The sequence below is a fragment of the Apostichopus japonicus genome, chromosome 8 (genome assembly GCF_037975245.1).
Source record: "Apostichopus japonicus isolate 1M-3 chromosome 8, ASM3797524v1, whole genome shotgun sequence".
Lineage (NCBI taxonomy): Eukaryota > Metazoa > Echinodermata > Holothuroidea > Aspidochirotida > Stichopodidae > Apostichopus > Apostichopus japonicus.
The window spans coordinates 32,553,688-32,576,044 of NC_092568.1; the positions used below are offsets into that span (position 1 = coordinate 32,553,688).

Here is a 22,357-nt window from a genome sequence, read left to right on the forward strand (position 1 = left end):
TATATATAGGCCTAATACATGTCGTTGAATCACGTTTCCTGCGCTGGTATCGTGATAAACTGGGGACTTGAATACATGGTGAAGGAAACAACAGCCTGGCAGATGGATGATGAAACTTCTGGCATGACATAATTATTTTGAAAGGTCAAAACGAATGGGCGTGGTCTCACTATATTGCTGCAATATTATATACGAAATTCGTTATTTCTTTGTCCTCTTATAGAATCGTACACGTAGGTAGTATCGTACACGTTAACGCTGAAAGATATCGATTTTTTCTTGACATTGAGCTTCCTGTTTTTTATAAGGTGATTTATGTGGTGCATATATTGTATGTCTAGAACAAGACTAGTCCCAGACTTTATTTGTTGTTTTTAACCGGCATTGATAAATATTAACGGCTTTCATAATTTGAGTGATTAAAGACCATCACGTCTTGTTTTCCAGGAAAGTTATAATCTCTAGAGATTGTGCACCCTCAATTTCCATGGTAACATAATTGATATACAATGTACCGCCGATCGGTATAATAATCAAACAGTAAGTATTCCAAAAGGGGTGTAGCTCGACCGGCCTATTTGTGGTCAAATCGAGATTTCCATTCAGACAGCTTACTATAAATTTACCATAGTTCTTCAAAATATTGAGAAACCCTGATCCCAAAGGTGCACATCTTAAAGGCATAGGCCTAGATCTTTTAGCCATTTACACATTATACGTATAGTAACTGGACTTTTCTTCTGCTTACAGGGTTGTGTTATATTTCATGGCATTTCACACACAGATCTAGATGCAAAATAATGTTTGTCTTATCTGTGATTGATTTTAAGACAGCATATATGAGAGCATATTTATGCATTGAGCCAGTATTTGGGAAGAAATAATTCCACTACCCATCATCCTCACATCCTTCCACCATATTCCCATTTCCCTCGCAAATCGTTTCACAATATTGTGACGGTGGCTCTCTGAGGTCTCCTTCGAGAGACTGATTCCAGGAGACCGTACTCCTTGCTCACAGTACTAGATTGAGAGAATGGCCCTCTGAGATGAGATATCCAGGCTCTCACGCTATAGTCTTTGGAAACTTTGTCGCACGCTTGACACACTCTTTGAGGGGTTCATATCGAGTCATTGTTATATATGTAAACCTGAGGGATTCCGTGCGTAACGACAAGGGGAAAGAAACATATAAGACAATGTTTAATCAAAAGTTTTTCTTTATACTTCAATGGGGTACACGTTGTCAGTCCGACACGTTTTCAGTCCGAAAATAAAACACACGTTTTTAGTCCGAAAAAAAAACGAGTTTTCAGTCCGACACGTTCTCAGTCCGAAAATAAAATCCACGTTCTCAGTCGGAGCTTAAATATATACTGTTCATTATATATATATATATATATATATATATATGTCTATATTATTATATATATATATATATATATATATATATATATATATATATATATATATATATATATATATATATATATATATATATATATATATATATATATATATATAACGGAAGGCCCGTTTAGTAAGTCGCTTTGACTTCACAATCATGCCGACACTCTTCTCCACTGACACTGACTCATAATTGACAAATAAGGAATAAAGTTTTAGAAAATACATTGGAATTTTCGGTCCCCCTGACACTAGGTATAAGTGTAAATTGCATTGATGGAATTAGAACCAAATAAACCATGACTATACAGGAAGCGGATTTAAGGAGCAAAGAACGGATAACATATGTTTGTAGAACTTGTTAACGGGTACCAAATCTTTGTTGAGACCGGTGATGTGAGACTTAATACGAAACATTCCAACGATTTCTTTACTATCAGTTCGGGCTGTCATCGTTTATTGGTGATATTATGGCATTAAAACTGCAGGCTTTCATTCCCCAACTGAAAACGTGTATCTCATTTTCGGACTGAAAACGTGTATTTCATTGTCAGACTGAAAACGTGTATTTTATTTTCGGACAGAAAACTTGTCCCACTGAAAACTTGTCGGACTGAGGGGGTGTACCCCCTTCAATGTACCACCGGTGTTGTTCATGGATGAAATATGTCATTTAAGGACTGCAAATGACAACGATAGTTACTAACGGAACGGCGTAAAAACGGTAACATTTTGAAAGCATTTTTGAAGAAGGAAAAATAAATGGTTCCAATTATAAGAGCAACGCGCCTAGATGTGAGTTTAGTAAGAATAATGCAACACTAAACAGCGGCGGTGTCACTGGTGTAACATATGCGAGTTACTCAAGTTTTATATTCCAAATCTGAGTTAAAATATTGCATTGGAAGCCACCCGACGTGAAGTTGTAATCCATTAGTCCTTGGGGGCTTCTCCCATATTCATGGCCTGTATTAATTTCTTTAGCTCCATGGTGGTGTCAGCATGGTATTAATGTATTGGTAAGATATGCATACTGTGCATATACAATATAATCCTATTAGATAGGAGTAGTGCTGTACTAGTGGTGATACCAGTTCTTTTTCATCTCGACTTAATTTTTCCTCTATGCTATTTTTTTTTTTTTCACCGGACAACTATTTTCATAACATAGGACTTTGGAAGCGATATTATTCCTGATATTGAATACACAATAAAGATATTAATCAGTGTTCCTTCGATCAATTTCTTCGAACGTCAGTTGGAACTTGAGCTAACTGTTTACTGTTAGTAGGGCTTATAGGTCTGAGTATGTGTAGCCTGGTCATAGACATATAGTTCTAATAAAGTTACACTAGTAAACCTCCATGGTCAGAGAGATATTGTGAAGATGATCAAATGTCTGTGATACCAAGTTTAGTATCATGTGCGACACTGGGCTAGGTTTTGCACATTTATTACTGTTGTCACCGAGTTTGCTGGTCGCATCGACGACTGCTGTTCTTCGAGAAATGAGAGCTTCATTGATACTGAATATGCATACATTCTCTAATTGGCTTGATTAAATCAAAAGGCATGGAGTAACAGAATACATGGATACATACATACAGCGGATACATTTTTGGATAGTTTCGAACATTAATTTCTTACTTAATGAAATCTTTTGGCAAATAAGCTTGGTGAAACCTTCTCATTTCTCACGGTTCTACAAATAAGCAGAGTAAAGGTCTGCTGTATGGCTAGAACTATACCACGCTATTATGGAAAAGTTTCTTGAGATTACGTAATCGATTTGCCTTGGTCGTAAAAACCTCTTTTTACCAATTAGTCTGCAACGCCTGCCTCATAGTTTTTTCTAGTATGAGGGTCTTTGTGTGAACGCTGAATGATTAAGTACTCTGTAGACATGAACATATTGCCACACAGTCTTCACACAAAGAGCCTAATGATGTTAATTGAACAGCCTGAGGTCGATTACGTAATCACAAAACTTTGCTGGCTATAGAGTGATATAACTGGAGCAATAAAGCAGATCTTTAAACGAAGTTCCACATTTTGAAAATGAATAGTTTGATGTATTTCCTTTTTCGAAACCCACGAATCAATGCAGTAAGCCTGATCACATCGTGACCTTCCAGAATGCAGAAAGTGAAAGTCGTCAGGATTGTAAACAACTGACAGCTGTTAAAGAAGATCAGATTGCATGTAGGCTACTGGATACCTTTAAGAACCTTCTAGAATGCAAAGTCATATGAATAAAATCATTCCAGCGATAAGTAGGATAACAATCTTTTACCTAACAGACAGCCAGAGAGCCTTCATATATATGGACCTGTTCACATCGTCATCGATTTCAATACCTTTAATCGCATATGAAAGCAAAGTATAGAATTCATTAAGGATTAAGGGTTTAAACGAAATCCTCACATCGAGGAAAATTATGTACCGGCGGAGAATCTGTTTCTACGTTATCGGTGCCAGTCTAACCGACAGCTTCCTCGAAACACTAAATCCATACAAATCACTTTTTAAGAAAGAGTCGCCCAGGAAACGGAACCTGGGCACGAAAATCAGACTACCAAACGACTGATCCGCCCTCAACCCCAGTCCCCTTGCATCGGGACTGTGACTGTGATCATCGTCGGGTGTGCATCACCATTTCCCTCGAAAGGGAACAGATACTACACAGTGATCTTAGCCAAAATGATTGCATCATCATGACCATTTCCTCTTACACTATTGGTATACAATGGCCACGATATAAGCTTATCTGGATTAATTTAACCCCCTAGTGTATAGTTACGTTGACCGCGGACTAGATGATTTAGAGTACAACGAAATTAACCATTCTCACAAGATCAGTTTTCAACGTAAAAGGTTATTTTTAAGTCGTATCGAGCTGTTAAGTGACAATTGTACTTAATCTGAAGTAATGTCTCAAAATGGTGATTTCATTGATGATTTTGTTTTTGTTACATATTCTGTTTTTCATTTGAAGCCCGGATATGGGGAAGAGATAGCCTTTGATTTTATTATTGGGGGCGGTGGTTCAATAGAATTATACGTGGCTGTTCCCCTTCACTCATCTCCTACACAACTTCCCCTCTCCCACGCCCCTCCTCGCATACTCTCCGTTTTCCCTTACCCCAAAAAATGAATATTTGGCTACATCTCTGTGTAGAACTTGGTATACGAACGTTCGCTACATACTTTCGGTGCGATCGATAACACGGAAAAGCCAAGTACAGACACAGAAATTTACACAGTATCAGCCCATCATGACGTAATCTGTATGGCACAAAGTTAACAATCAAAAGACACAGAAGCCGGGTTAAATTACTGTCTTTTCGTTCTTATGAGAAAGAAAGAGCTCTGAAGGGGTAAAACTAGTATTTTATTCAAGATATTCAAATATAGGTACACCGATTGCTCGTAAATGACTAAGTAATGGTATTTACGTTACGGTTGCCACCCAAGCGTGTGTCTCGTAATATGTAAAAGTGTAGAGCCTATTTGCGCGAAATCTTGTAAGGCAGCACTGCTAGTCGTTCATTAATTAGGCGTGTTTACCAGTTGTCTCAAACAACTGTATTTTTGTGTATGTATGAAATGCTACTCTGACTATTCCCAGATGTGTGGTAGGTAATCCGAATGCCACCTGTAAGCTATGTTGTTAATTTTACTTTGATGTAAAAGCCAATGATGAAGAATAGGCCTTTACTGCCTAGCTACTAAAATAGGCATTTTCCTGTAGGCTACTATAGGCTAGTTTGATGTCAGACTAAATTAAACTTAGCCATTGTCTCACTAAATGGTCCAACATTATAGGTCTAGTAGTTAGTGGCCTTAATTTGAGCAAATTTTTGCAGCAATGGGTTTTAATAAGTTTGTGCCATTAGGACAAAAACAGTGCATGTTTTGTTTTAAATGCCAAGCACTAATTTGGCATGATATAGTCTTGGAACCTTGGTTTTTAACTATTGGGTTGATTTTATATCACAGTGATACAAACTTAGCCCTGTTTGAAGTGTGATAGTAAGGATCTCAATGTTTATTTCACAAGAGTGAAGTCAAATGATAATGTAACTGTGCAAACTAGTTCCAAGTCATCAATATTCAATAATTTGTTCTGTTATGTCATTTTTAAGGGTTTTTTATGTGCGTGTGTGTACAATTAAAAAAATGAAGACATGGCCCTAGTTATGCTTTCTAAGCCTGTCCAGATTTTGTTATATTATCATATTTGTACAATTACAATAGTAATGTAACGCCTTGAGACTCCTCATATGAATTTTAAAACCCACACCACCAGATAGTGCCATACAGTAAATTTATATCTAACAAAAAGGCCGATATTAAGAGTGATACTTTTCCAGACATTGCCCAAAGTTTCATCTAAATATGTATACTATAGATACATGTACATGTAGCAAACACTGTGCAAAATTCAACTCAATTATTCGTAATCATATTTTTTCCCATTTTGTTAGTGGTTTTCAACAGTACAGATACAGTGTAAACATGTTACACATACTGTTCATACTGTAATTTTTGTTTCATGTCAAACATGACAATGATTTGTCAATATTAATACAGTTACTGAAACAATAACCATTCATATGCTTTTCCTTCTTAATAGTTACACAACATGGCGGACCCATCCAAACTTTTTGGGGAATGGCAGGCTTGTCTCATGAAAGGAGTTGACTGTGATTCATGGGGTTTGCTAGTGGAGGCTGTTGAAGAATATCAAAAGTAAGCTTTTCTGGTAAAGATCCTCTTGAACTTGCAAAGAAAAAATGTGAGGAATTTCTTGGCCTTACCTAATAGCCTAACATGCTATATGATAGCCAAAATATGTTATTCAACCTAGATGACATTGTTGCTCTTTGATGCAGATTTGATTTTACTGTAGTATTTCTTCGTGTTGACCCAACAATTTAGATTGTCAACCGTTTGTAATGATAGAAAACTGTCACAAGAAATACTGATCAGACTGTAAACTGGACTAATGAGACTATGAACATTGGATGTACAGTAGATGAGGTGAGGTAGCGTGGACACTTTTTAGCAATGAGAGGGGAAACTTAAATATAACCAGGAATAATTTCTGCAAGCACATGTTGACTATGTTGGTTTGTGATTCGTACCTAAATTCTTCCATACCAGTGATCTCATGGGGTTTCCTGTTGTGAGAGTGACTTTGTAGGCTAACCTTGAGCTTCATGATTTTGTGATGTAACCTGCCTGTCACACAACATGACAGCAGTTGTAAGTTTGTTGCTGTAGTTAAGACTACGAAGAGAAATGCACAAATTGAACTAGAAGTACACTGCTTTGCCAGGGATGCAACATTTATAGCTACTGTATCAATTCATTCAACATTGATGTTGTATCCCAAATTACCAGGACTTATCTTTGAATAATCTTGTCATGAAGTGTTCTCTATGTATTACATATCATTGGACTTTAAATTATTATCTTAAAGTGATATGATCTTGAAGTTAGTTAGCATTATACAGTTTGTTTTGCAAGTCCTTCAAGAATATTAGCAGTTAATAAGGCAGTACCTTTGGGATTTCAAGTTTAATTGCCACAGCTGTTTTGCCAACTCACTGCAACACACCTATATTTAATCTCTGGAATGCAGTTTCTTTGAAACCCTGAAATTTATTGAGGTTTTCACTATAATGTGGGTTTGGCTTTAATCCCAGTATACTTGTTACCAAAATTAAGATTCAACTTAGTATTGTCAGTAGATTAATGAGAACTGAAATAAAAATAGAAAATGCAACAATGTCTGCATGGAAAGTTGATTAAATGATGATGTCGCATCACCATTATGTGTTCAAGCCGCTTGCTGGGATCTACAGTTTGCTCATCAGATTAGTTCAATTCTCACCATCAGGGGATTATCAGATTACATCTTAGCCAAGGAAGGGCTTAAGCAGACTAAAATGGTGTGAAGAGCAGAAATAAAAGAGTTAACCAGGTTGAACTCGTAATAATAATGGAGACTGAAGCATCATATAATTCATGTTGGTTCTATTACGTCATACCATTTTTTGTACAGGTCCATGCATTTTTCCCATGAAAGGCATTATGATATCCCGAATTGCAAGTCAAGTGTTATTTGATCTTTTGTCTGGCTGTAGTCTATACCACACATGCCTGAAGACTGTCTGCTGACATCACGTTCCAAATGATTTTTTAAACACTTTTTATTTGCCCTTTGGGGTTCATTATTTAAGACGTGTCCGTAGGATTTTGTCTTCATTATTTAAACTGATCGGGTTAAAAACTACCGTGTTGATTTTGTGTTTTCCATAACTATATTTCAATGTTTTGAAGAATTTTACAAAATTACCCCAAATAACTTCCTGATTATTATTATTATTATTATTACTGTTATGCTATTATTATTGGTATCATTATCCTTTATTTATAATTTTTTTATGATCAGTTTATTATTTATTATTTATTTATTTATTTATGATTTATTATCTATTATTATTATAAATTGTTATAATTATTGTGATCATCGTCATCTTTGTTATGATTATCATTATTATTTTGAAGGTACAAATTTTACACTTAAGCAGAGAAATAATACCTTTCTAGATTAATACCAGAATAATACCTTGAAGTAATAAGTACAGAATGATAAGTCCAGAATAATACCTTTAAAAATGTTATTATAAACATGTACATTCACAAAAATTAAAAGAGATTCACAAAGGTTTACAAAGCTACTTTGTACACATGAACTTCACTGAACTGAGCTTGGGAACTACAGGAACATAGATTCAAGCAAAACAAAGATTTACAAAAGAATAACTAGAATGTTTGTGTGACATGTTGAACTGAAAATAAATTTACTTTTACTCTAAACAATCTCATTGAATTGCAGGAGGCACCTTACTAATGCCTGTACTTCTACTTTGGTATATATATCATAGTATTCAACTGAATCTATTGACCTGAACTCCTGAAGAACAATCAAAACTTTCTCTCACCCTTATGACATAGATACTTTATTTCTCATTGGGTTACAGGTTATCAAGACAGGTTATGTACGAAGTTGGCCACTCTTCAACGTTAACAAACAAGCAGAAGGTTGGTATGTATAAAGTAATAACTACAGGAATTCACTATAGTTTATATTCTGATCAATTTATAGATGGATTTCCAAGAAGTTCATGGCTCCCCAGCAAGAATTATTTAACGACCCTGCTATTTCATTGAGTCTCTGTGTTTTTTATGGGGGGGGGGTGTGTGGGTGGGTGGTGGGGGGGAAGTAGGGAACGTAAGAAAGACTGGAGATCTCCCAGGCTATTGGTAAAGTTGTCTGTTATTTGTTATTGTTACTTGGAACAATTAGATAAACAAAGTTGTGATGATTCCATATCAACATGTTTTTTTTTCCAAACCATTTGCCTTCACTTCTGTATTTTACCTGAGGGGGAGGGGAAGGGAGATGGAAGTGAGGGGCATATCAGTTTGATTACTCCAAGTTAGTGAAGTTTGAGAAGGAAATTAGTCTGATTCCACAGTAGTAATTTTATTTTGGTACCAATGGGAATGTTTCCAAGTATTAATCAATAAAAGTTTGAAATTATGCCAAGACATCTGTGATCTTTTTTATTTTATTATTATTTTTATTTTTATTATTTTCATTTTCATTTAGTTATATATATATATATATATTTATATATATAAATATATATTATATATATATATTCTTATCCATCCTCTAGCATGGTTCCATATTTATAGTACATTGCACAACATTTGTACCACACATAATACAATTGAGTGGTTAATGAATGAAACAATGGAAATATTTTCTTTTTCTCCCTTTGTCTTTTTGTCTTTTATGTTATAGCAAACTCTGAACAAAATAGCAGCTTGCCTGGAACTAAGAGCCCAGACATTGCAGGTAAACTTGATTAGATAAGTATTGAACATAAAGTTTGGTTTCTACAAATAATTACGTTTCACTTTGATAAATTTTTGCACCACTGGAACTATCTAATAGGTTCTAGTATCAGAAATTTGAAGGAAAGTCCCAAAAGTCATCGGGAAAAGTTCATAGATAATGGTCTAAACTGGTGTTTTAGTGTATGGTGTGTTAAATGTTTAAATTTCGGATGTTAACTAAACAGAGCAAAACCCTCAAGCTTGTGCAGTACATGTAGAGATGTTGATTAAGATACTGGTCTTTCAAGGCTCGTTCAATTCCCGCATCAATGGACACAGATGTACACAGTTTTCTCTTGGATTGGGAAAATAGCGTAAGCTAACATTGGAAGATATTTACAGTCAAGGAAGTTTCTTCCAGGAAGTAGATTAAAGTACTTAGACTGCCACAGGATGTAACTAGGCCACTATGTGGCTGATAATAACCACATTTGACAACAATTTGAACAATTGAATGGTCTTCAAAAAAAAACGTTTTAATCAGAAACATCTAAGGAAATAGCTAATTATTTATTCTATCATGAGATTGTTTTTTTTTTTTTGCGTGGTTTTTATTGTCCTTGCTGTGACTACTGGACTATTTGCCCTAGTTTGTCAGTCAATTCAAGGTCGTTTATTGTTACAATAAAATCATTCTCAGGAGTATGCGATTTTATATGTTCAGGCTAATAGAATGGATATTAACGGAAAAGTATCACAGCCAACAACTAAAATTAATGTCTGGAAAGGGATTCACATCAGCGTTATCAGGAATAGAGCTCCTGTATTTACTCAAGATCTATGGAAGCTATTTGACCGGTTCTTAGCCTCGGACAGGCATCCCCTACAAAGAAATGGTTATAAAAGGTTTTGTCACCAGTACAGAACTTGATAGGCCAGTCCGTGGATAACAGGACTTGTAGCACAAAGGCCACTGGTTGGAATTCCACACCAGCCAATATTTTATTCCCTCTCTCTGTTTGCATTTTATTATCAAGTCGGAAGTCCAAACACCATAGGGTTGATTCATAGCGCTGTTTAAAATAAGTTGAGAAAGATCGTCACTTCTTGTCCCAGAAGGAGGAAAAAGAATGTATATTATATATATTATAGAGATATAACTTATTGGAACATGGAAATTAAAGAACAACACATTCCAGTCACATAACCAACTACACCCCCCACCCACCCCTCCCTCTCCCTTTCCCATGGATCATTTTGTAAAAAGGGTGAAGTGGATCTCTCATTGAGAAAGTATGGCTGAACTTTCATTACAGACGGTGCAAATATGCTATTGCATATATATCATCGTATTAGTAGTAAACAGAACCAATTTCTCGGAAAGAGTAAAGTTTAGTATAAATGGCAACAAATGTGTACACTTTAGTGACACAAAATTGTGAGGGAAGAAAAAATAAAAACAATCACAAATTAAAGATTCAGGACAAGTAAAGTTCAATCTTTTTCTTTATATATATATATATCTTTACTTCTTCATCTGTCCTGTTGGTTTGCAGAAACCTCAGGATCGGGAAGGTATATCATTGGACGAGCTCAAGAGACTGGAGTCATCGTTAATCTCCTTACAGAACAATGCAGCTTGTGAATTCCCCGTAGACTTCAGTATTAACCCATTAATGACTCAAAGGTATGACGGCAACATCAATTTACAGCTTCTATTACTTTTCTCTTCTCTCTTTATTGTTTAAACATTTTTAAGATTGTCTTACCTTAATTTAAATATAATGACCCCACCCACTCCTCTACCCATCTCAATAACAGGTCACCTTAGTTAGTATATTAGGTACAGTAATTAAACATTGTAAACAAGCAACTAAGAGACTCATCACCCAAAAAATATGACCAGAAAATCATATGATTTTGTTTATTGATTTTGTACCATAAAAGCAATATTGACTACCCCGCCAAGGCCCAGATGTTGTAGATGCATCTCTGTCTAAGTGTACTTCTTATTCAAAAAATCTGGGCTTCACCCTTAGCATTACATTTAACACTACTAATTCTTATTGCAATCTGAAGAAATCTATGTTAAAATCGGGCCTTAATATTAGTATGGCCCTTATCAATGGTACCGCTGGAGACCAACTAATTGTATCATTTTGAAATTATTCTTGTGTTCTTGTGTGTGTTAAAGTAATAACATTCTTAACAGAAAGTGACCAAGCTTATGCGACAAAGATCAATAAGAACCCAAGTCGTTGACTTGGCATTGTGTGAAATATGTTGATTAACAAGACGGACTTTTGTGATAGTGAGCCGATATATACAAGCTACTCTGACTCCGTTTTTTGGTTCCGATGCTTTGGCATGCATCGGAACCCATGCAGTCAAGTTGGTGTATGTGCATATGGGTGTGTTTGTATGTGATGGCAATAGTTTGTAAACACTGTATCTCAAGAAGGAAATATGTGATTGATGTCATACTTGGTATATATGTGTTGTCATTGTCAGTTGATGATCCCTATTATGTTTGTTGGGGCTGTCATGCATATTAATGAGTGGGCGGGGCTTGACGTAAAACTCTGAAAATGTCGATATCTCTTTCACTCTTACATAGTAAGTACATGTTCTTTGCAACAACAATTTTACCTCATTCATATTCATGAGTGGATGGGCTTAATGGAAAATCTTCAAAAACAGCCTGTAAAAATGATATCTCAATAAACACAAATTGAATCATTGTCATACTTGGTAGGTAGGTGACCTAGGATGAGTAGACGTGCCCTCTTGTTTTTGGTTCTCGTCTCATGAACATTAACCGGTGGTCAAGGGCTTATGAGATCATAAAATTTGACCTCATTAATATTCATGCATGTACCTAATTTCATAGGATGTCAATAAATAGACTTTGTCCACATGATAACTGATTCCCGGTACCTTCCTTTATATGTTGCCACATTAGTCAATACATTTTGTTGTGCACAAGTTTATGAATCAACAAAATGTTTGGCCTACCACACTATGAATATGTTTGTGCATTGAACCACTAAACGTTTTCGTTTTCTGGTTATTAAATAACTTTTTTTTAAATATCTTTTTCTTTCATCAATCAAACATATTCCCTTTGTACTCTCACAGTTTTTGGCACTTCCCATTTCATCTACCAGTTAACATTTATCTCCAAACAGTCCAAGATGTTTCTTTCTTCAGAGTCATGATTTGTGTTAAACCTCTTTTTAATTCCGTATAATTTTCAGGTTAAATATTCAGAGAGGTAATTTTGAGATTGATTTAGAGGGAGATGAAATTGATGGACAACAGGTCAGAGATGACAGCGACGAAGATGAAGATGACAAAACCTCTCGAGCAGAATCTCGACTCCAAGATCTGAGAGTATCCCATGCAAGCATCAAACCAGCTGGTATTAAACAAGTTTCTATATCATCATTGTATTCTACTATTCATAAAGTCACCGTATCCATGGTAATAAGTCAGAATAATTGCAACATGTCAGATACCGGTACAGTTGAAATTTATAGATATAATGCTTGTTTTAGACAATTGAAATGTCTGATATAAATAACTATTAATGTCCCCCATCTGCTTGCAGATGTTTCTCGCTTTCTTAATAAACATACAATTTTTTGTTTCTTTGAATAAAGAATAAGCAAAACCAGACATAAAGCGTAAAATAAGGGAAACATGAAAGTGTGTCGCTTGTGTTAATGACCAAAAGAAAACCCCCAGGGATAATCCAATCCCTGCTTCACATGCCATCATTGACAGTTTCAACTAAATTCCAGTCCCACCGAATTTGCAAGTGTTAAAATCTCTTTCATATTTCTTGCTCTTTATTTATCTGTCAGTAGAATTCAGCATGAAGTCAGTTTCAAGTTGGATTTGATTGACACTGCTTACGATCTCTTTGGAACTTTAATTATGGGTACAGGGATGAAAAGGGTTCAGACTATTGTTCTCCCCCCCCCCACCCCCGACCCAACCCCCGGCTTCATGCCACCATCATGTAGTACAAAAAGCTCACAAGTTTAATACAGGGGGACACAGCTAATCTGCTTTAAATTGTTGTTAATGCACTTGCAGCACAGGCCTGTAGAAGACTGCCAGCAACATGAAGTAGTGCTGAAGATGTCTCAAGTCAGAAAATGTGATGTGATATTAATTTCTTTTCTGTCAACAGGAACTTTACTACCGAGGATACCCCCTGAAGCTGGAAAAACAAATCTTACCATTAGAATTGATAAACTTGGACTGAAGGACTTGTTTACTTATTTGGATCCGTTTTTAGTTGTATTAGTGAAGGGTAAGAAAAAATGGGCAAAGTAGTGAAAGTTAGGCGAAGGGTAGAGGATAGATAGAGACAGAAAAAGATTTAAAAAAAGCAAAAGAATTTGAAAGTTAATGTTGTTAATATTTAATGTTGTGTCAAAAATTTGTGTAATTTACAGATATATGTATTGACTTGACACCTCTGGCAAGTGTTTGCTTAGTTTATAAGGAGACTGGCTTATTTATATCATCACTGGATATTATGTATTTTACATGTTATTGTTTAAGCTGATCAATAGGATAAGAGGTTTACATCTGCCTGACAGCCAGTGCAAGTTTTTCTTTCCTCAAATTCCAATTTTGTCGTGTATCGGTGTTCAGCAGAAAAGTCACTTTCAGCAAGAATTCGCCAACCTCTATAGCCCACTGTCATAGCATATGTATGTAAAGCCTAGCCTACTATGCATATAAGAGTTTTTGTCTATAAGATGTTTTTGTCTATAACTGGTGTGGATAATTACTAACTTGTTGGTCAAGAATACAAATATATCATCTACTTGTGTATAGAACTCTGTTTCCCAAACTGTTGTCATGCCATCCATGGTGATCATTATTGTGACTTCTTTAGCCTTTGAAGAAGATCCTGCTAGGATCGAAATGTCAGGCCAACTTACTTTCACACATTCTCCTACACAGGCTCTCTAGTGGATAAGCAGTTTGCTAACAGTTTTATGTTATTTTGTTTTCTTTAGAGTAGCCACAACCCATAATGTTTGAGGGCCTAAAATTCCCCAGAGCCTAACCACAACCCATAATGTACTCCCTGGGGACTCATAATTAAGTTACACATCAACTGATTTGATTGCAAACAGACAGATTATTAAAAGAGCATATTGAGTTAAAGTTTCACCCCAAAGTGATGCCTGCATACTATTAATTATGATCCTAACGCTACTCAAAAACATTTACCAAACTTATTTGTGCGAAAAACGTCTTGAATCTTACCAAATTTAGGATGAACGTTTGTCAGCAAAATGGCTAGTTATCCAAGGATAAGCAACAAATTTAAACGTACTATCTTTTACATAGCCTATGCATTTCATGCATTAAGGTCAAGTCAGGTTGTCTCAGTACTGGCAATATTACATGTGAAATTTTGTCATCAGAAGCTGGGAATGAATCTATTGCGTGCCAGAAACATGGTTTACCAATCAACTTAGTGTTTTTTTTTTACAGCACCCCTGCAGCTCCTGACCCATGTTAACCCCACTTTTGGGTTTTGATATACAGTTTGGGAAAGCATGAGTTATAGAACACTGCTCTAGATATGCAAGTGAGTCTGATTATCAGTGAAATATCGTCGTTGAGTCATTTAGTACAGAATTTTACAAGCTCGGTGCTTTAAGTATTGGGTTATTTGACAATTTCAGGTGCAATGGTTAATAAAGCATGTACTGCTCAAATGAATTACCAGCTAGTGAAAGACAACTCAACTTTCCCAAAACTGTGCAACAAAATACTCTGTAATGTCTAATTTATAATCTCGTCCTCTTGATAGATAAGACCGGTATTGATGTCACCAGGTCCCAGGATACACCAGTCTCCACGGAGAGGGAGGATCCCTACATCTTATTCGGCGTCAATGTTGAAATACAGAAACCGTTAGAGAATTTACCACCAGGTTAGTCTCAGATTCAAGTTGCATAGTAAATTAAGTAATTATTTAATGTTACATTGTTATGTTAACATTTTCACATTAAAATGTTACATTGTCATGTTAACATTATCACATTTAAATGTTACATTTTCATGTTAACATTATCACATTTAAATGTCACATTGTTTTGTCAACATATCACATTTAAATGTTAAATTGTCATGTTAACATTATCACATTTAAATGTTACATTGTCATGTTAACATTATCACATTTTAATGTTGCATTGCCATGTTACATTATCACATTTAAATGTTACATTGTCATGTTAACATTATCACATTTAATGTTACATTGCCATGTTACATTATCACATTTAAATGTTACATTGCCATGTTACATTATCACATTGTCATGTTACATTGTCATGTTCCATTATCACATTTAAATGTTACATTGTCATGTTAACATTATCACATTTAAATGTTACATTGTCATGTTAACATTATCACATTTAAATGTTACATTGCCATGTTAACATTATCACATTTAAATGTTACATTGCCATGTTAACATGATCACATTTAAATGTTACATTGTCATGTTCACATTATCACATTTAAATGTTACATTTTCATGTTAAAATTATCACATTTAAATGTTACATTGTCATGTTACATTATCACATTTAAATTTTACATTGCCATGTTACATGATCCTATTACATGATCACAAATTCATGTTACATTGTTCATACCACCATTAAAACCATATATATATTTATTTGATTCTAACTGTGGATGTAGCATCTGCTACCTATTTACATACCAAAATCATGTTTACCTAAGAAGGCAAAAGACATGACATTTTCATCTCAGTTATAATAGTGAAACTCTATATCGGAATTGATATTGTCCAAAATATTCGAAATATTTCAAATCATTTTCTCCAAGAGATTTTAGTAATGATGAAAGCAAAGGTAAGTTCACAGACTTTACATTAACTTTGTTAGTATCATCTAGGATTTTGCTTTGAAAAGTGTGCACAGTTAAAATGTTAAAACCAAGAAGTTTAGGAAGCCTTTGCCTGACTCTGAAGTAGTTACACCATATCAACTGATAATGTTTTGGATATAGGTATTCTGTCTGAACAGTCAATTGTGGATAAAACAAAGAGAAACATTTTATTGTTGCTAGTTCAGGATTCTTGCCAGTCACTTGAGCAAACTAGTTCTGTGCTCTACCAACACTACGCTACCTCAAGTGTTCACTGGTATTAAAAATTTTACCTTCCGATTGCTTGGAATCCCTTTTTAATGAAATCTTTTGTTGCAAAAGAGCAAAAATTTGTATTTTATTCATGCTGATAATTATGTATGGAGCCATTGTCCACTACAGAAGGTTGGCAAAAATGTTATATCTGTTCATGAACAGTTTTGCCCAAGTCAGTTCTCAATGTTCCGTTGTATGTTACTTTACACGAATAGGTACACTGCTCAACTGAACATACATGGTGTGGTGAATTACACAGTATTAAGTTATGATAAAAATGACACATGGAATAATATATCCAGTACACATTGTGGAATGTTATGCAAAGTGATCAAATTTGCTATGCAAAGTCGTATAGCATCTTTTTTACACTGGAACCATGTCATTATATATTCTGACAGAGTTTAGAACATTCATAACAGCTACACAAACTTTGAACACTAAATTATACCCTGTGATGGTGTGAGGTAGTTTGGGGTAAGAAATTAAGCACACAGTGAATTATTCCATGCTTCTCTTTGTTTCTTACAACAGACTCCTCAAAACACCACTGATTCCTCTTACATCTCCAAAAACATCCAGCCTTCCTTTCCAACTTCCACTATATTCTTCTACACAACACTACTTTTTAAGAAAAAGTCGTCCAGGAAAGAACCTGGGCACGAAAACCAAACTACTGAACGACTGATCCGCTCTCAGCCCCTGGGATGTGACTGGGTGATCATCGTCAGGTGTGAATCACCATTCCCCTCGAAAGGGAACAGATACTACACAACACTGTCTCCTCTATCCTAAAACACACCCTCGGCTTCTCACTTTCCTTTTCGCCGTTCATGCCTCAGCTCCTCACCTCACAAAGGCCACAGCTCAACTCCCCAAAACCCTTCTACCTTCTTCTCCTCGTCTCTAGCTTTTTCCTTTAATCCTTTAATAAGTCTTTACAAGTCTGAGTAAGCCCAGCCTTTTAATCCCCTTAAGCTATCCCTAGGACATTTTTAAGCAGCTAATGTAACAAAGCACAGCTTTCTGCTCCCTACTTGCAGACTTCACTACAGATGGTGACTCTTTTTACTTGTTTTTTGCATTTAAGATTCTATGTTGATATGGATTTGCATAATATCTGCATATCTTATTTGGGGCTTTGTCTTCTATTTTTGCAAAGGTTCTGCCATTTTCTTTGAGTTCAAACACTACAAGTTAAAGAAAAGAGCAATCAGTACCAAATGTTACGCCTTCCTAGAGATGGACGAAATGAAACCTGGACCTCTGGTCATTGAACTGTGAGTTGTTCTGTACATTGTTAAAGCTGTATTTGTAAGTTGAATAGTGACAGTGAAATTATCCGTGTCCCTTCATGTGGTACTCACATAACTGGGTACCCCGCTCTATCTAACTTACTTGTGAGTTGTACTGTACATTGTTAAAGCTGTATTTGTAAGTTGCATGGTGACAGTGAATTATTCGTGTCCCTTCATGTGGTACTCACAATTTAATTGGGTACCCTGCTCTATCTTACTTGTAAGTTGTGAGTTGTACTGTACATTGCTTAAGCTGTATTTGTAAGTTGCATGGTGACAGTGAATTATTTGTGTCCCTTCATGTGGTACTCACATAACTGGGTACCCCGCTCTATCTAACTTACTTGTGAGTTGTACTGTACATTGTTAAAGCTATATTTGTAAGTTGCATGGTCACAGTGAATTATTTGTGTCCCTTCATGTGGTACTCACATATAATTGGGTACCCGCTCTATCTAACTTATTCAGCCTTTTAGCTAAGAGCGTGTGTATTATAGATCTACACCCTTCCAGGAGTCTCAGGATACATATTTGATGTAACATCAAAACGATCACAAGGTCACAGTCTCGATGTCATGTGACTGGTGCTAAGAATGGATCAGTTTGATTGTTTGGCTTTCATGCCCAGGCGATGATAGCGTGGGTAAATTTTCTTAAAAGGCACCCCTCTATCTCTGACCAAGAGATCTATGCTAAATCACGACCGTTTGTCTCTTCCTTATCAAATGAATTGGAAATCGATTCATTCAGTTGATGAAACGTCAAAGTTCAATATTCAATTTCAACATTAGCGATGTGATTTCGATGAACAAAGTGGCACATTATGTTTTGGGCCTTCTTCAATCTAAAATACAGATTTGTGAAAAGGAAATCAATTTCAATTCAAGAGCCCTTTCCCTGCATTAACCAAAACTGATCTTATGGTGTTGATTGTTTGCAAAGAAATCTGATCAAGTAGGAAAGGAATGGTGAGATATTTGTCATATTTCCAAGCATTTATGGGATTATCCTTTGCTTGTTTCTTCAGATATAAGAAGCCGACAGATTACCGAAGAAAGAAACTCAGCTTACTGACCAATAAAACCTTGTATTTACATCTCCATCTCACTCTTCAAAGGTCATAGGTGAAGTCTTATCTAATCCCTACACCCCATCCCCACCAATTATCCACCTTGAAATCCATCAAGTATTAATGTATTGTAGACAAAAATTCATGTATTTTCATAACATTCTTTTATGTGTCCTTTGAAAATTATGTATGTTCATTTTATATTTATCATTTTTTAAATGCTACAGTCTCTTTGGTAAATGACGTTCTTACCTTGCGAACCATTTGCAAAAGAAATTTAGCCTGAGATTTTATGTGTTTGAGAATGTTTGGATCATTCAAGTAACATCTTTGATATTTTATGCTACAATTTTTTTTTAAAGTCCTTGTGCTTTCTTCATAAAAGTATTGCAAATATTATTTGCAAGTTATGTTTAAACCATTTAAGTAATAGTCGGGCCTCCAAATCAGCAGGCACAATTCGACCCCGGCCATTGTGAGTATTCTTGGTTGCGTATGATAGCGGTGTAAGTATTCTTGAGTGAGGACAACAGTCTTATATTGTCCAGTAGTTATGATAGTCCTGTGAGTGGATATATCAAGTTAGGGAATATAACCTTTCATACCGTATTGGTAAGTTGTTAAGGCAAGAGAAAAAAACAGGAAGGAGGGATCCAGCAAAATTGAGAAAACCCTTGCCTCACATTTTATGGAAAAACATTGTATGTAGGTTTTGTATTCATTATAGTACACATTGGTATCTTTCAAAAGTTATAAATGCTCGCTTTCATGGTTGAACCAATGAGAAAGTGGTTCTGTGCAGTTACAAGTATGTTACAATCATTGGTACGTAACAGATTATGGCCTATGGTAAGATGTTTCTCTTTTGGTATAAAGATTCATCTTATACCATGTAAAGACCTCAACAATTAATTTTATTTATTTTTTTTTTGTAATTTGACTGAAAAGTTTAGTGGTTGCATTTGTTTCTTATTTTTCAAGTCAAAAAGCAGTTTTACCAAAATTTAAGTGTTTTTAGTACTTTGAAAGGTCATTGGGGAACTGGTTGTTAAACATAACACAAAATCAGTTTTGCTGATGAACTGCTCAGCCACTGTCACATTACTCTCCACTGCTACAAATATGAAAAAAATAATATAAATATGTCACCAATATATGGCTCTCGTAGATGGTACTACCCATTAACAGGCTCATGTATAAATCCAATCTTTGTGTTAATACAATAATTTACTAATTAAAAACATGTGCAGCTCTTTGTTTCTTCTTTTTTAATTTTTATCCTTGAATTGTTATAAATGCTGCTGCTAAATATTTAAGTACGGATATGTTATCGTGAGCAACTCACCTTGTAAGTGTGGTAAATTTAGTAACTGTAGAGGTTTTTATTAAAACAAATTAAATTGATCACTGGTTTTACTGTTTGTTTGCTGCTTTAATTAAGTGCCTGTCTGGTTTCTGCAGCTGTAATATGTATTGTTTTATATAATATGTAATAATAAAATATGTATTGTTTTAATATGTATTGTAACATGTATAAGTTTTATGATTGTGAACCGTAGTCATTTACAATTGTGATGATTGAGATCTGTATTCTGTATGAGATATGTATTTTGAATTAACCTATCTTTACTGCATATTTGTATTTCCTTATAGAGGTGAAAGGTAGTGAAATGTATATTTGTATTTCTTAATAGAGGTGGAGGGTAGCACCGTGATACAAGTAAAATAGAATCCCTTTGCATTCAGTCTGAGTCATGAATCCAAATGCATCCTTAAAACATAACAATGTTAGATATATACTGCCCTCGCATTGCTGCCTTAGACCAATCCACCATTGCTTAACCTATGCCACTATATCCCACCTTGAACACAACACATTTTACCCAGTGCAAGCTTGGTGACATCTGGACAATAAATATGTCGCCAGTGGGATGAATAACTTGTTAAACTACTCTATATTTCACAATGTTTATAATCCAGCAGACTTTATGTCTCGTGGAACAAGCAAGCACCATTGTTTCTCACCCAACCCTGATACAAAGATTCCAGGTACAATATACTGATTTATATCATATTTGTATTTTGTCATTGCTACAAAGCACCGTAAAGTGGACCTATAAAGGATTTCTTCTTGTTGACAGACAAAATGTTTTCTTTATATGTTGTTACCGAGAAAAGAAAAGAAATATTTGTTTTAAGCATAGTGCCTGTGATACCTTGATTTGGTAGTCCCTTACCAGTTACTTTTTTATGTTGAACATTTTTAATTACTAATAAGGTGTAATTAATATATGCCTTCATTTTTAGCAAAGTGAATTAAATGAGTACTTATGAGCTAGCCTGGTTTTACTTTCTCTGGATGTCTACTAGTATGAGAATTATAGTTGTATTAAAAAGTCTTAACCCTTTAACCCTTATATTGTAACCCACCCCCTCCCCCACCACTGAAACAAACACTCTCCCTGTGATACCTTGATTTGGTTCCTTATAAGCTACTTTATGTTGACCTTTTTTAATTTACTAAGAATGTGAAATTAATATGCTTCATTTTTAGCAGAGTATTATTAAATGAGTACTAATGAAATCTGGTTCTACTTTCTCCTGATTCTATTCCTAGTACTACAACAATTGTGTTAGAAAGATTCAACACTACTCCCGAAAATGTTACAAATTTTAGAAATGGATACAATCAGCCTAAAGTTTTAAAACCTCCTGCCCTCCCCCCCCCCCCCCAAATCCCCTCTTTCCAGGTGTCAGAGTGAAATGTATACAGTAATACTTATTAATCTCTGGAAAAAAATACTAAAATGTTACAAATTGTAGAAATGGATACAATCAGCCTAAAGTTTTTAAACCTCTCTACCTCCCTCACCCCCCCCCCCCTTTCCAGGTGTCACAGTTTAAATGTATACAATAATTCTTATTAATTTCTGGGAATAAAATACTTGTTGGCCACTTGGGCAGGGCCGTCTTAAGAGATTACCGGGCCCTAGGCCCGGCAATGGAGCGGGGCCCCTCAATCAAGTGAGTCCGAAAAAAGTTGCGTGAAAAATTGACATCCTTGACAATCGCTCAAGCATAGACATGCCTGCATTTACCACCCCTCCCTATGTCGCCCATAAAGCATAAAACTTTAGCTGAATAACATACGTGATATATCTAAAAGCTGAAATACATTCTAGAAGAGTAATCTTCCAGTTGCACTCCATCCCTTCCCTAACAATACTGGACTCACCATTTGTAACACCCTTGTGTTGAGTCTTTCAACTGAGGAAACTAACGGAACTTGCGGCATTTCTTGATCGTAAACTGTTGTATGATTGGCTGAAAGTCAATCTTTTTGAGGATGTCGCTTTCTATGCACATGGGAGAGAGCCTATGAAGTCCGAGTTGTCTGGTGTTGTAAGCCTTCGGGGCATTGTATATTCCAGGGTTGCCAACTCAGATTCGA

At 35.5% G+C, this 22,357-nt stretch overlaps 1 protein-coding gene across 4 annotated transcripts; it reads left to right on the top strand.

The window, feature by feature from the left end:
- The first annotated feature begins 4,515 nt into the window (after window positions 1-4,515).
- LOC139971633 (axin interactor, dorsalization-associated protein A-like) lies at window positions 4,516-21,230 on the top strand. 4 transcript variants are annotated; one of them, XM_071978273.1, is made up of 10 exons: window positions 4,516-4,821; window positions 6,044-6,159; window positions 8,460-8,520; window positions 9,290-9,343; window positions 10,881-11,011; window positions 12,582-12,745; window positions 13,523-13,645; window positions 15,170-15,292; window positions 17,702-17,819; window positions 18,865-21,230. In XM_071978273.1, exons 2-10 carry the CDS (start codon window positions 6,053-6,055, stop codon window positions 18,959-18,961), a joined length of 978 nt encoding a protein of 325 aa, XP_071834374.1. In that variant the 5' UTR covers window positions 4,516-4,821; window positions 6,044-6,052; the 3' UTR covers window positions 18,962-21,230. The 4 variants fall into 4 exon arrangements, with proteins under 4 accessions (XP_071834374.1, XP_071834373.1, XP_071834375.1 ...); XM_071978272.1 differs by having other exon boundaries at window positions 4,554-4,784; XM_071978274.1 differs by lacking the exon at window positions 4,516-4,821 and adding an exon at window positions 4,902-5,042.
- Window positions 21,231-22,357: the final 1,127 nt, after the last annotated feature.

Coding starts and splice junctions, on each gene's coding strand:
- LOC139971633 (XM_071978271.1), top strand. Junction 13,646..15,169: donor TTTAGTTGTATTAGTGAAGG/GTAAGAAAAAAT, acceptor TCCTCTTGATAG/ATAAGACCGGTATTGATGTC. Junction 15,293..17,701: donor GTTAGAGAATTTACCACCAG/GTTAGTCTCAGA, acceptor ATTTTTGCAAAG/GTTCTGCCATTTTCTTTGAG.